The sequence below is a fragment of the Bemisia tabaci genome, chromosome 5, assembly GCF_918797505.1.
Source record: "Bemisia tabaci chromosome 5, PGI_BMITA_v3".
NCBI classification, from domain to species: Eukaryota; Metazoa; Arthropoda; class Insecta; order Hemiptera; family Aleyrodidae; genus Bemisia; species Bemisia tabaci.
Window position 1 is genome coordinate 37,754,523 of NC_092797.1, and position 12,914 is coordinate 37,767,436.

At 39.3% G+C, this 12,914-nt stretch overlaps 1 protein-coding gene across 1 annotated transcript in view; it reads left to right on the forward strand.

Moving 5' to 3' along the window:
* dtn (transmembrane protein 132C dtn) overlaps positions 1 to 12,914 on the forward strand; it is a 253,373-nt gene that overhangs the window by 181,860 nt on the left and 58,599 nt on the right. The window contains 1 exon segment of the mRNA XM_019056775.2: positions 2,604 to 2,814. Coding sequence (XP_018912320.2) covers positions 2,604 to 2,814 — 211 coding nt within the window.

A 12,914-nucleotide genomic window follows, 5' to 3' on the forward strand; every position in this document is an offset into this window, starting at 1 on the left:
CTAAAATATAACGCTTGGACAAAGTCACTGTTGCTTATTTTACGTGTGGGCGTAAACTACTGGGCAAAAAAGGTGCGCGGGCAAAAAATCGTTGACAAAATGTCCTGAAACCATATGTTGCGGTACTATACGTAGTACTACCACAAGTAATTTGAAAATTCTATATCATCCTACAAATTGGGGTAGTAGCACAATTTTAGGGGATAACCCTCAACACTTTTTTCTCATGATTAAAAGTTAAAGATAAAATTTGTCGAATTTGTATCACTAGGACGATAAATCTTTGGGATGTTTATCGCAAGAAGAACCAATAATTTATCAAACAAAATTCACCCCTTGAACAATCCTTGGTCCATTTCTCAAAACTTCATATTTTGACCTCACAGGTCTTTTTTGGTAATACCAGCAAAACACCTTCTAATACATTATTCATTTTTGTAGAAAGTTGTAAATATGATTTCTTGAAATCTTAGAATACTCTAGATCAATTCGCAGATGAAATTCTCTGGAAAATCGGGGAAAAACATTAAAAAAAGTCCTCAGAAATCTTGCATCCAATCGAAGGAAATTTGGCAATGTCCGAAAGCTCATACGACGTTTCTCTCTTATGGCAGCGTGCCTGTGTCCCCTCTCCCTCCACAGTTCCCGCAGAACCTCCCCTGCGCCCCATGAAATATCCGTAAGTTCGGAAGTTCTTTGAAACGTAAATATTACGCGACGGGCTGTCCCAGCTGTGAAAAGGGTATTTTTATAAAGTTACACCTCGCGCCTTCATTTCAAAGCGGGGCGCGTAACTTCGAAAATAGGTGCGCCAGTTCAGCGTTACTTATCGCCCCTCGAGTCGGAATAAAGAAGGACCGGGAACTTCGGGTTTTCCATATTCTAATGCGTTTTTCCATATTGTCTTCTTCCGGAGTAACTTATGAGCAACTTTCGAATCTATGGAACGCCGAAGCGAGGTAGTCGAACAACCCTGCTGTGCTGATGAAGAACGCCGTGTGAACAACCGAGAGTTGCTGAATTTCCTCCGGTAAAATGATGATTCTTGAGGAAAGCAATGAATGTTTTTCCTGGAAATTTTCGGAACTCTAGGTAAAATTGCTAAAATAATTACACGAAAAATCGAATGGAAAATATTCATAAATTCACTAGGATATTTGAGTTGTATCAGATGAAATGTGGCAACGCTTGAAGGTTCATACGGCATTCTTCCTTAGCACGGCGAAACTGGAACGTGAGAACGCAGTAAACTTCAGTTTTATATTTATGAGTCCTTATTTATGAATGCCATGACTATATTTTATCAGGGCGTAAGTGTGTAAGTAGGTACCAGGCGATGACTGTAAACTTACGACCACTTCAACAAAGGAGCAATTTGCACTTGAGCAAAACTTTTTATACTACACCCTAGGCGCAGAAATACAACTGTGTGCTTGTGCTTTCCCGGAAGGCAATGTTGGTTCGGCGGACTTACGTAACATGGCGGTGTTTCTTCAAAGCTATGGGAGCGTGGGAAAATACAAGCTAACCACGGTGGCTCTATCGTAATTTCAGCGTAAATCGTTAGCTGTTTGCCGTTGAATCGGAAATTTTGCCCTGAAGGGTTTTTTGTTTATTTGATTTTCTTTAGGGAGGGGAGTAACTTTACACTTTACGTCTCTGCTTCTACCCGCACTCTGAATTTAAGCTGTTTATCTTTACACCTTCGTTCAGTGCTCATTTCCAAATTGTTTGTAGTGCGTGCATAGTTTTCCCAGAAATAAATTTTTTTTGCGAAAGGGCCTGATTTCGTCATTTATGCGGATCGATAAATAAACTTGAATGCGTTCGTTCTGAATGACTCGTCGAAAATATTTATAGCTAGTATGTTACCACCCCCTATATTTCTGTATTCCTACTGAGTGTAAAATTAGAAATTTGGAACTGTTCGGGGAAAATATTAAAAAAAAAAGGCGAGCTGCCTCTAAGTAGATCGATTTTATTTTTGAAAAGAAAGATCTATTTTGAGATGAGCCCTAGAACAAAAGTACTATGACGTAGCCCAAGGCTCATCTTAAAATTGATACGTTCTTTCTCAGCGCTTCAATCATTAATGGTGAAGTAAATGAGATTAGTTCGCGGAAAAAATCAAGGAAAAATTTCAATTTGGTTTTCAATTTGGAGTTTCAATTCAAACCTGAAATAGTAGGACAATTGGATTGCATTTTGCCAAAAGGAACCAGGAGCATTGCAGCGTTGCTAAGATTGTGCAACTTCTTTTGTCTTGGAAGAAAAACTTGATCATCCATCAACAGTCTCTATTTTACCCGCTAAAAACTGTAAATTTAAGACAAAATTACAATATAAATTTCCCATTTTTTCATGGTTTCAGTAATTTTATTGCGAAGGATGAAAATGCACAATCTTAGCATCATCGCAATTCTTCTGGTTCCTTTTTGCAAAATGCAATCCAATTTTTCCTCGACATTGTCTGAGAGCTTAGGTTGGTGGAGGACACCAACTTTTCCTACAGTGACATTTGATGGAAAGAGGCATCGTTACAATAGAAATAAAGTTTTTTTCTTGACTGATTCCTTGATTTAACTGTGTTGTACGTGTTTCAGTCTGGAGGAGGTGGCGACAGTTTTGGTGGAGGTGGCGCAAGAGGAGTCGGGGGTCTGGGAGGAAGGGAAAATCGTCTGGAGCGTGCGATACATTCACGCTGAATCATCTGGTCCCGGACACCGGAATCCCTCCGAGGATTCCAAGAAGAAAATCTCCAGCCGATTTGAAATTCAAAAGGACGACAACCAGTCCGTGTTGCCAATATCCAAGGTAAACGCCTTTTCTCTGTTCACTATTTTCCTCCACTCCCTATTTCACCAATACACCAAACTCGCAGGAAAAACGCAACTTAGATTAAGTGATAATGAAGTTGATGTCAATGCTAAGAACAATAATAGATCGTATTCGATACATCAAACGGGTGAGATTGTATCGATATCGATTGGTTCAAAACAGAAACATAGCCTCATAAGTAAATTCAGAAATCTGAGAGAACGGGTCTTCTGTAACAGATTTTTTATTCTCTTGAGTACCAAATGCCAATGCAAAGTGAAATTGTCAGGAAATTTCTCATTTTCAGCTTTTCCAACTTAAATCCTTTACAGTTTGGTTTGAGGTTATGTTCTATTGTTTTGAAGCAAACGATACATTGAACCGTTATCGAATAGGTCTATTGATAAGGACTCAGGTGAATCTGGATTTTATCAGTTGTTCCGTCGTGCTTTGTGCTTCGTCGTCCCAAAATCAACACAAACTTTGGATTTTGTTGTGTCGAATATATTACCCGAAGATAACTTATGGATACAAATGTTTGTTTCATTTCTGTCTCGTTCACACTTTCTCGAATGATGGGTAACCATTATTCCAAGATAGAGCTGTGTTCCCCCGTTTTCATACGCATGAAAATTTGATCGAGTTTAGTGAAAGGGAACCAAATAATTTGGAATACAAGGGCTCTGCTAGTCGTGAGATTTCTTTTTTTTATCTCTTAGGAAAATGTTCCGTATTATTACTCCTCTAATTTTAACAAACTGCAGCTTAATTTAAAGTCGAACTTCTTTTTATCGGGCTGCATTTTGTTTGATGATATTACCTTTCTCCCGATCACTTGTTATCAGATAACAAATCTGACAACAAATGTTAACTGCTAGTGCAATGTTAAATGCTTCTTTTTAAATCTGATAACAAGTGATCGGGAGAAAGGTAATATCATCAAACAAACTGCAGCTTGTTTTTTCTTGCGTATTTTTGATCAGAATAGTCAAATTTAATGCAAAAATCATCGAGTACAAATCGATTTTCACACTAATAATTGTTGAAAACAGATCTGCATTAAGAACTCATTCGGAGTGTCACAACTTTGACGATCATTATTATTAAGTTTTCTCAGTGCAACGGATAAGCACACCTCTTGTTCGTCAAAAAAGTTGGTTCCTTTCTGTTACTCCGGATCCATTTTAACTTGAGATCTCGTCAACGTGAACAGAAGGCCGGCGGGCCCGATCAGAATAGTCAAATTTGATGCAAAAATCATCGAGCACAAATCGATATTCATACCAATAATTGGTGAACACAGATCTGAATTAAAATCTCATACGGAATGTCACACCTTCGATGATAATCATCATTAAGTTCTCTCATTGTCAGTGCAACGTACAAGCCCACCTCTTGTTCGTCAAAAAAGTTGGCTCCTTTCTGTTACTCCGGATCCATTTTAACTTGAAATCTCGTCAACGCGAACAGGAGGCCGGGTCGGAGCACGGTGAGTTATCGCGAGATGAATTTCATATTGACACATTCCCAACTCTTCTCATCAAGGAACCGAAGCGACGGCAACCGGGGGAGGTGCGGGCCCCCGAGCCCAGATCTCCCCTCCTCGTTTCAAAACTTTGTTCGATTGTACTTTGTTCAGTCCTTTCGCGCCCATGCTCCGTTTATCGATTCGAAACTTTCACCTGTTTCCCCCCCCCCCCCCCCCCCCCCCTACGCCTCCTTCCGTCCCGAGCAACGCCCCGAGTTTATGCAATGAGCCTCACTCACGTGACGGATTTTTGCCGTCACGCCTCTGATCCTCTTTCGGGGCGGGGAGGGGGGGGGGGGGTTGAAGGCGGAGTGACATCTTATTCGCGTCTCGTCGGTGCAGCCAGAAGTTCGCTGCGAATAACCGAGTCGGTCGAACCTAACGAGGCCGTTAGCTCGTGAGCCGCGAGTCTCGCAAGGATGCGTGCGAGCTAGGGCTCATGAGTTGAGCGGCATGCTCGGTTTTGACGTCGACCGGCTCAACTGGGATTTCGGCTCGGGGAAAATTACTTGTCTGTTCCTCAGACATCAGTTCCAGCCGTATTATCTTTCGAGAAAGGCTCCGTGGGAAGATGTTCAGCCGAGCCTGTTTTCGAGGCGTCTCGAAGCGAGCGCAGTTGAAGCTCCGAAAAACTAGTTGCCTCTGACTGCCATACAATGAAGTATTTGTGTGTTTTTACGCCGTCAACATGCTAACTATTGACTTTATTTCGCCGAGTAAAACAAAAAATGATCAGTAGTTGCTTTTATTTTTATATTTAAGTAATATGCGGACAGTAGAGACTCTGCTCCTACAATATCGACCCAGCTAAATTTGTGTATAATTATCGAGAATAGCTTTTTTTAAAGAATGTATGCCTATACAGTCACAATATTCGTGAAAATCGTTTATTATTGACCCAAAGTTTCTCTATGTTTTGAAATGTGTCATTCTTAGTTTTCTTATTCTTTTTTTTTTTCAAAGAAGAAAACTTGGCTGTGATGAGGTATTATTTCCATTTAGTTTACTCATTGATTGATGAGAAGAGTAATAAGGAACTCGGAACTTTGATTTTGATAAACCTTGCGAGATGCATATCTATCATAGACCAACGAAGCCTTAAATTATTAATATTTTTCAATCGTGTAAGCGCATTATACTGTTTTACTTTGTAGGAATACTTATTTAAATTCTACAAGAGAAAAACACCCAGAAACGTGGCTCGAATTGTATCTAACAAGGCGGAAAAATAGCCCCACACCTTAGTCCTTGTACTGGTGCTCACTAGAGCTCTAAAGTTTTAAAAACGTTTTGTCCTTGTTTTCCCCGTAAAATAGTGCGGACCCAAGACTATTCAAATTGGACTACATTTTGCAATTCGGAACTACAATTATGGCTCATCCGTAAAAACTCCTATGTGCATAGGGCAACTAATATTACATACGTTGTTTTTAAACCGAGCCAGAAATTGTAGTTCCTAATTGCAAAATGAAGTCCAATTCTACTTTATGTACTATCTGCACATTAATCCTCTTTTCGAATATCTCACCTACACAAGTAAAAGAGAAGTTATTTTTACTATCTTCTTTTATATTGAACCAACTTAATCACGTCTGGTAAATACGGATCTTTCACTATTTTTGCGACCGCATAAACCGCGAAAAAGTGCGGGTGTGAGAAGCGTTTTTCCACGCGAGTCAGTTGATGAAGTCCAGGAGTGGAGCCGCAGCGATGCGACAGTAACGATATTTTCATCGTCGTCGGCGGTGTGAGTGCGTCAACGCGGCCACCGCAAACCATCGTCGCCAGATTGTACGGTAAAACTTGACTATCTCACACGGTTTTAAACGGAGAAAAGCTCTGATATTTCAGCACAATCCGGCGACAACGCCGCGAAGCGTGCGTTTGAAACATCGGAAAAAGCACCGGAAAACAGGGGACAGAGGCGTGACGTGCTGCATCGCTGCTGTTTCAGCCGTCCCCGGATTTCCCGATGACAAGGTTGCCAGGTCGTGCCATTAAATTGAGATGTTTTGCGTGGGTTTCAATTGAAACTAGCGCTGATTTCTCAGCATAATCTGGCAACAATGCCCGATGACGAGCGATAGGGCTGACGTACTCATTGCGGTCCAGCGCACTCCCGACAACATCAACGCAGAGAGCTTTTTTACATGCGTTTCGTTATTTGGACGTATTTATGCTGAAAAGAACTATGATCCACGCAAATCCTATGCACATAGTTCCTTTTAGCATGAATACGTTCGTTTAGTCTTTTAAGGGGGAAAAAAGTTCTGCGATTTTACCCGAAATAGATTGTGGATTTTCCGGACGCAGTTTGGAATATTTAATCGGAACGGAAAATGCCGGTTAAAGCTGCTCGTTTTGATTAGATTTTTTCCGCGAAAGAACGTATTCGTACGTCATGCGTGGTCTTTTTGCAGTTTCTATTGAGTTTTATTTGGTTTCGGAACCATCGATCGGTTTTATATTGAACGTTTCCTCGAATTTTTTTCTGGGTCGGTAGCGCAGACAAAAAGGGTTTATAATAGGATTAATCAATTATTTTGGGCTCCCAGAACTTCCGTAGCAATTGATTTCCCTGTAATATGATGATTTGGACGCTTTAAACAGCAATCGATATCAGGATCCGAGTCGTCTCGGAAGAAGCCGAAGCGCGACGCGACACGAGCCGTCAAGATCAAGGTTATCTGATCACAGCTGATTGTTATCACGATTATCACCGAACATTCTAGAAATCAGGACACTAGTATTCTAGCCGACCTATCGACCTATCGATCTAGTCACCGAGCGTGTTTGTAAACATTATCAATCAGTCCGAAATGGATAAGAACGAATTAGCAAAATTTTTCGAGCAAATGCGAATTGACCTCAGAAACGATCTTAAAACTGAAATAGAACAACAAACTAGTGTGTTAAAAAATGCGATCACTGAGATTCGCGAACAGCAAGACAAACAATATCAAGACCTGAAATCTGAGAATGAAAACCTGAAAATTGCCCTGGAAAAACAAAAGGAAATCGTGAGTGCAATGAACCGCTTAAATAATGTAGTCATATATGGTATCCCAGAAAATACCAGAGAAGACAGAGATACCTTGGTGAACAAAATCAAGATTGCATTTACAGAAAATCTAAAAATCGTAATAAACAACTCAGACATTAACTGGGTGCGCCGCCTGGGCAAGCCGCACAAAAATCCCCGGCCTATCCTACTTTCGCTAACAACTAACCTAAAGAAATGGCAAATTTTGGAAAGTGGCCCTAAGTTGAAAGGCTCTGACTTATTCTTGTCAGATGACCTATCTCCCGAAGAAAGACAGAAGCGCAAATACCTAGATGATGTGCGAAAATTAGAAATAAGTAAAGGCGCTAAATGTCAATGGAAAAGCGGCAAGCTAATTATCAATGGTGAACTTAAACCCTTTGATGACCTAAAAAAGAAATACGGTGATCACGTCCCGGCCATACCCACGGAGGAACACCAAGATGACAACCATGTACCAGAGAACGGAGAATCCATGAGGAAGCGAAAACGAGAAGAAAAAAAGCCCCCTAAAACAGCTACCAAGTCAAAAGCCAACCACATCCGATGCAACCTGGACAACTTTTTTCGCCCCAGAGCAGACTCCCTACCTGCTACACCCTCCTCCGACAGTGCCTTCATCACCGAGAAGCAGAGTAATGCACACCGCCCCAACGAATCAGAGGATAACTCAAGCAAGCAAGTCTGACAACAACGAAACCCCTGGCAGCCTGAAAATACTTCATTGGAATTGCAAAGGATGGTCAAACCTGACCAACCTCCCTAATGAAGATCTACAAATAATCCTAAGTCACGATGTAATCACTCTAAATGAAACATGGCTCACACAAGAGGTAAAAAATCAAACCTTTCATAATTTTAAAATAATATTCAGCAATGCAATTAAAGAAAAGTCAAGAGGAAGAGCATCAGGCGGCATTGCAATTATGATAAAAAATTCTCTTTTATCAAAAATGAAACAGATCCATACCCTAGACATATCAGACATGTGGATATTTGTTGAGTTACAAGGTCAATTTAGTAATCTTATAATTGGTGCAATTTATATAAATTCATCCCGGGACAGTTATGTGAGTGTCGAACTATTAGAAGCAACTATGAACGATATAATGGAACGATCCCCAGACTCTCACATCATTGCCCTTGGAGATTTCAATGCCTGGGTAGGTAACCTAAATCAGTTAAATTATACTGATGAGGAACTTCTTGCTGGAACTAAATTAACTGTGAATAGAGAGACAACAGATGGAAAAATAAATAAGCGAGGAAAGCTAATTACAGCAACTATGGAATCAGCAAACATGCTGTTGATGAATGGTAGAACGATCTCAGATTCCCCTGCTCAGTATACATTTGTAGGTAACCCAGGAAAAAGTATTATTGACCTGGCGTGGATTAGTGTAAAATCTGCAGAATTTATAAATGACTTTAAAGTGATTCCTAACTTCCCTGTATCAGATCATTTCCCATGCAGCCTAACATTGATGTCAAACCTAGTTTCACTTGCAGATAATAATGGTAGAAAAAGCCCCGTATCGGGAAAAGAAGTCACAATATTTAAATGGAATAATGACCTTTCTAAAAACTTTAACTCACGACTCGCCAGCTCACTGGCAGAGACAGAGGAAAAAGAAAACCGTGAAATAGATGATTACAATACTCTGCTTACAGCCATAAAAAAATCTGCCAGTGAAACAGGTCTTAGCCACACTGTAAAAAGAAAAATAAGTTCCAATATGCACAGAAATAACTGGTTTGACCAAGAATGCAGAATTCAAAAACGTAAAGTTAAAAAAGCAGCTAGACAGGCTAGGAGAGAAAAATTCTCAAAAAACAGCTGCAAAAATCTCCTTTTTGAAAAAGAAATGTACTCGAGCTTAATAAAAAGGAAAAAGAAGGCCAACGCAAATGAAATCCAAAACGCAGTGGCTAATACCAAGAACCCCTCCGAGTTCTGGAAAACCATTAAAAAACTAAGGTGCAACAAAACACAAAAGAGTTCCGTAGATACCCAAACCTGGGAAAAATACTTGGAAAATTTTTATGAAACCATCCCTGAAGCAGATACTGTCTTTCAAGATGCTAGACACCCAGTTCTGGATAGGAAAATTGAAACTAAAGAATTAAACTCTGTATTGGATAGCTTAAAAAATAACAAAACCCCGGGAACAGACAGCATTCCTTATGAATTTTATAAAAACTTGAATGGAAAAGGGAAATCCGCTCTCCTGCGAATACTAAACAATGTAATGGAAAAAGGAGAAATCCCAAAAAAGTGGGGTGAAATTAAATTATCCATGTTATACAAAAAAGGTGACCCAAACGACCCCGACAATTATAGAGGTATTGCACTTATCAACTCATTAGCCAAAATTCTCACCTATTTAGTCACTAAAAGAGTCACTAAATTCATTGAAATTAATAATTTGCTACCTGAAAACCAGGCTGGCTTTAGAGAGAAGAGAGGCTGCAATGACAACATTTTTGTGTTAAATTCCATCATCCAGTTTCAGAAACTGAAAAAACAAAAAGCCTACTTGATTTTTGTAGATTTCAAAAAAGCATTTGATTCGGTTAACCACCAGAAATTGTGGATAAAACTTTATAATTTAGGAGTAACTGCGAACTTAATAAAAATAGTGCAAAATCTGTACAAAATCGCCAATGTTATGGTAGACGTAAATGGCATGCTAAGCAAACCTGTTAAAGTCAGCAAGGGAGTTTTACAAGGTGACCCCTTTAGCGCCTTAGCTTTCATTCTTTTTATTAGCGACATCGAAACAGTGCTTAGGAAGCATGTACGTGGTATAAATGTAACGATAAGTACTGATATATTACTCCTTGCCTATGCAGACGACCTAGTTATTTTGGCCGAGTCCCCAATCGACGCCCAAAGAAAATTAAATTACCTAGAAAAATACTGTTTAGAAAATGACCTCATAGTAAACGTCTCTAAAACAAAAATACTACCCTGTCACTATGGCAGAAAACCAGGTAAACTCCCACGCTTCAAATATGGAGGCGAAGAAATTGAAGTTGTAAAACACTACGTGTACTTAGGTGTCAAATTTACAAGCAGCGGACTATTTGCAATGCAAGCTGATGACGCAATATCCCGCACAGCTATAGCCGGAAGTTCCGTGATACAAATACTACAAAAAGCGAAAAATAACTCTTTCAAATCCGTATTAAAATTATGGGACTCGGTCACACTAGCAACTCTACTATATGCGGCAGAAATTTGGGCTCTCAGGTATTGTGATATGCTTGAGTCTGCTCAAAGCAGATTTTTCAAATCCGTTTTTCGATGGCAAAGATGCACACCCCACTATGTCATAAGACAAGAAACCGGCAAAGATAATATAGAAACAAAGGTATTGAAATCTACGCTGAATTGGTACCACAGAGTACAAAATATGCACGAGTCCAGGTACCCTAAAATATGCTTGGCCCGACTCAAAGAACTAGATGAAAGTAGGTACAATATAATTAAATACAACTGGTTCTCTCAATTAAAAGCCATGTTACATAAAATTGACCAAGAATATCTATTTCTTAGAGAAACCACAGAACCAGCTGCGATCAGGAAAATGGTAAATGAAGTTCAGAGAAAAATATCAGAACTTACCATGGAAAAAGACAAAGAAAAGTTAAATGAAACAAAGTTTGTCCCCCATTACAACCTAATTAACACTGAGAATATTGATGCCAACCATAATTATTTATATCGTAAAGTGAGTTTTGCGAAAAAAAGACTATTCAGCCAACTACGAGCGAGAAATGTTAACTCCCTTAACATCACTATCAATCAGATGAACCATAGAATTAACCCTAACGAAATTTGCACAATTTGTAATACTCAACAACCTGAAGATGCGCACCACTTATTCTTTGTCTGCCCCATTTACCATAACACTCGAAAATATTACTTACACAGCTACCTTAACAAAGACATAAACCTAATTCTTAGTAAAGACTCAAACGAGCAACAGCTTACAGATATTTATAATTATTTTGCGACAATTCTGAGTATAAGATCGTTCATAATAAATGAATAACTGAATCAAAAAACAAAGTTTGCCTATCATGAACGCTGCTATTTCATGTACATAATTGTAAGCCCAGCATATCCTAGAGATAAGTGTAGCATAATGAAGTAATCTCATGTTTGTAAATGATCTCCCAACCTAACCCCCTTTGTTAAATCCTCCCCAGGATAAAAAATAAAGTATTCTATCTATCTCTAACAGCAATCGGCTTAACCGCATTTGACATTGTCAAACCGTCGCTTGTTTCTTTAAATTTGTCCAGTCATACAAATTTAAAGCATGCTGTACCAAAGTTTCCTGGCTTTAAAGACAAATGGAAATAATTCGGATGAATATGTGCTTAGCACAATTAGAGTTCGCCGCGCCATTGAAGTTATTCCCAGACATTTGTGTCATAGGATAGCCCTTGCATTATAAAGGAGAAGAAATTATGTAGGACCTTTACGTCCAACTCTCTGACGAAAACAAGTTTAGAACAATTATTTTACAGTGAGTTTCCCGCAAAACAAGAAGTAGACAGCGTGGCGTCCTTGCATGTAAACTCCTGGATGCAACTATTCGTTCTCTATGAATGTCCGTGTTGCGTCGAAAAGATTGAAGGCGTTTTACAGGAACTACCTCTTCGGCCTGTGGGGACTCGATGCCGGGCATCCAGAGCTTCCTCAATAGGATGCAGCTGTTCATGCCTCATGGATGTCCGTGTTGCGAAATTTTAACCACATAGATGATCAGCTCAGTGTAATAATGAGATCATTTTTTTTGTTTCATGAAAGTTTAAGAGGAGAAAGTTTAAAAGTTTAGGAAAGTTCAAAGTTTTCCTTAAACGGGAGATATAATAGGCGAATGAGAAAGCGTAATTTTTCGGTTGCTAGAGATTGGTGGAGATTCGGTCATGATTTTTCCATGAGGCTCGAAAACGGATCTTTCTTTTAACAATTGTTATAAACAAGTATAGGGGCTCATACTTTCCCCTTTTGAGGCAACCTTTTCTCCCTCTAGGTTTAGATGCGGAGGAACCATTTGAGCAGCCCCAGACCAAGAATTTTTTCCTTAAGTGCGGTAATTTCAATCTCCTGAAACTTCGAGTACTGTTCATGGAGGGAGTCAGTAAAAGAGTTACAGAATCAGAAGTTAAAGTATAGACTGACAATATTCAGGGTTGCCAAATTCAGGAAAAAACAGGAAATGTCAGGGAACTTAAAAATCCGGAGAAAATATCGGAAAAGTAAGGGAACAATTGTCAATTTACCTGTATTCGCTTACTAGAATAGATTTGACATTTAGCACAATAAATTTTACTTGTAAACTGTTTAAAAGTATGTCTTTTTCGCCATACGGCGCATATCCTCAATTATCAGGGAATATCACGCTAATGTGTCACAAATCACGGAAAATGTCAAGGCATTTAATTTTCTAAATTTTCTGGCAGTCCTGAATCTATTTTTGGATCGGGCGAGAAAATCCCTCGAGTGACTTT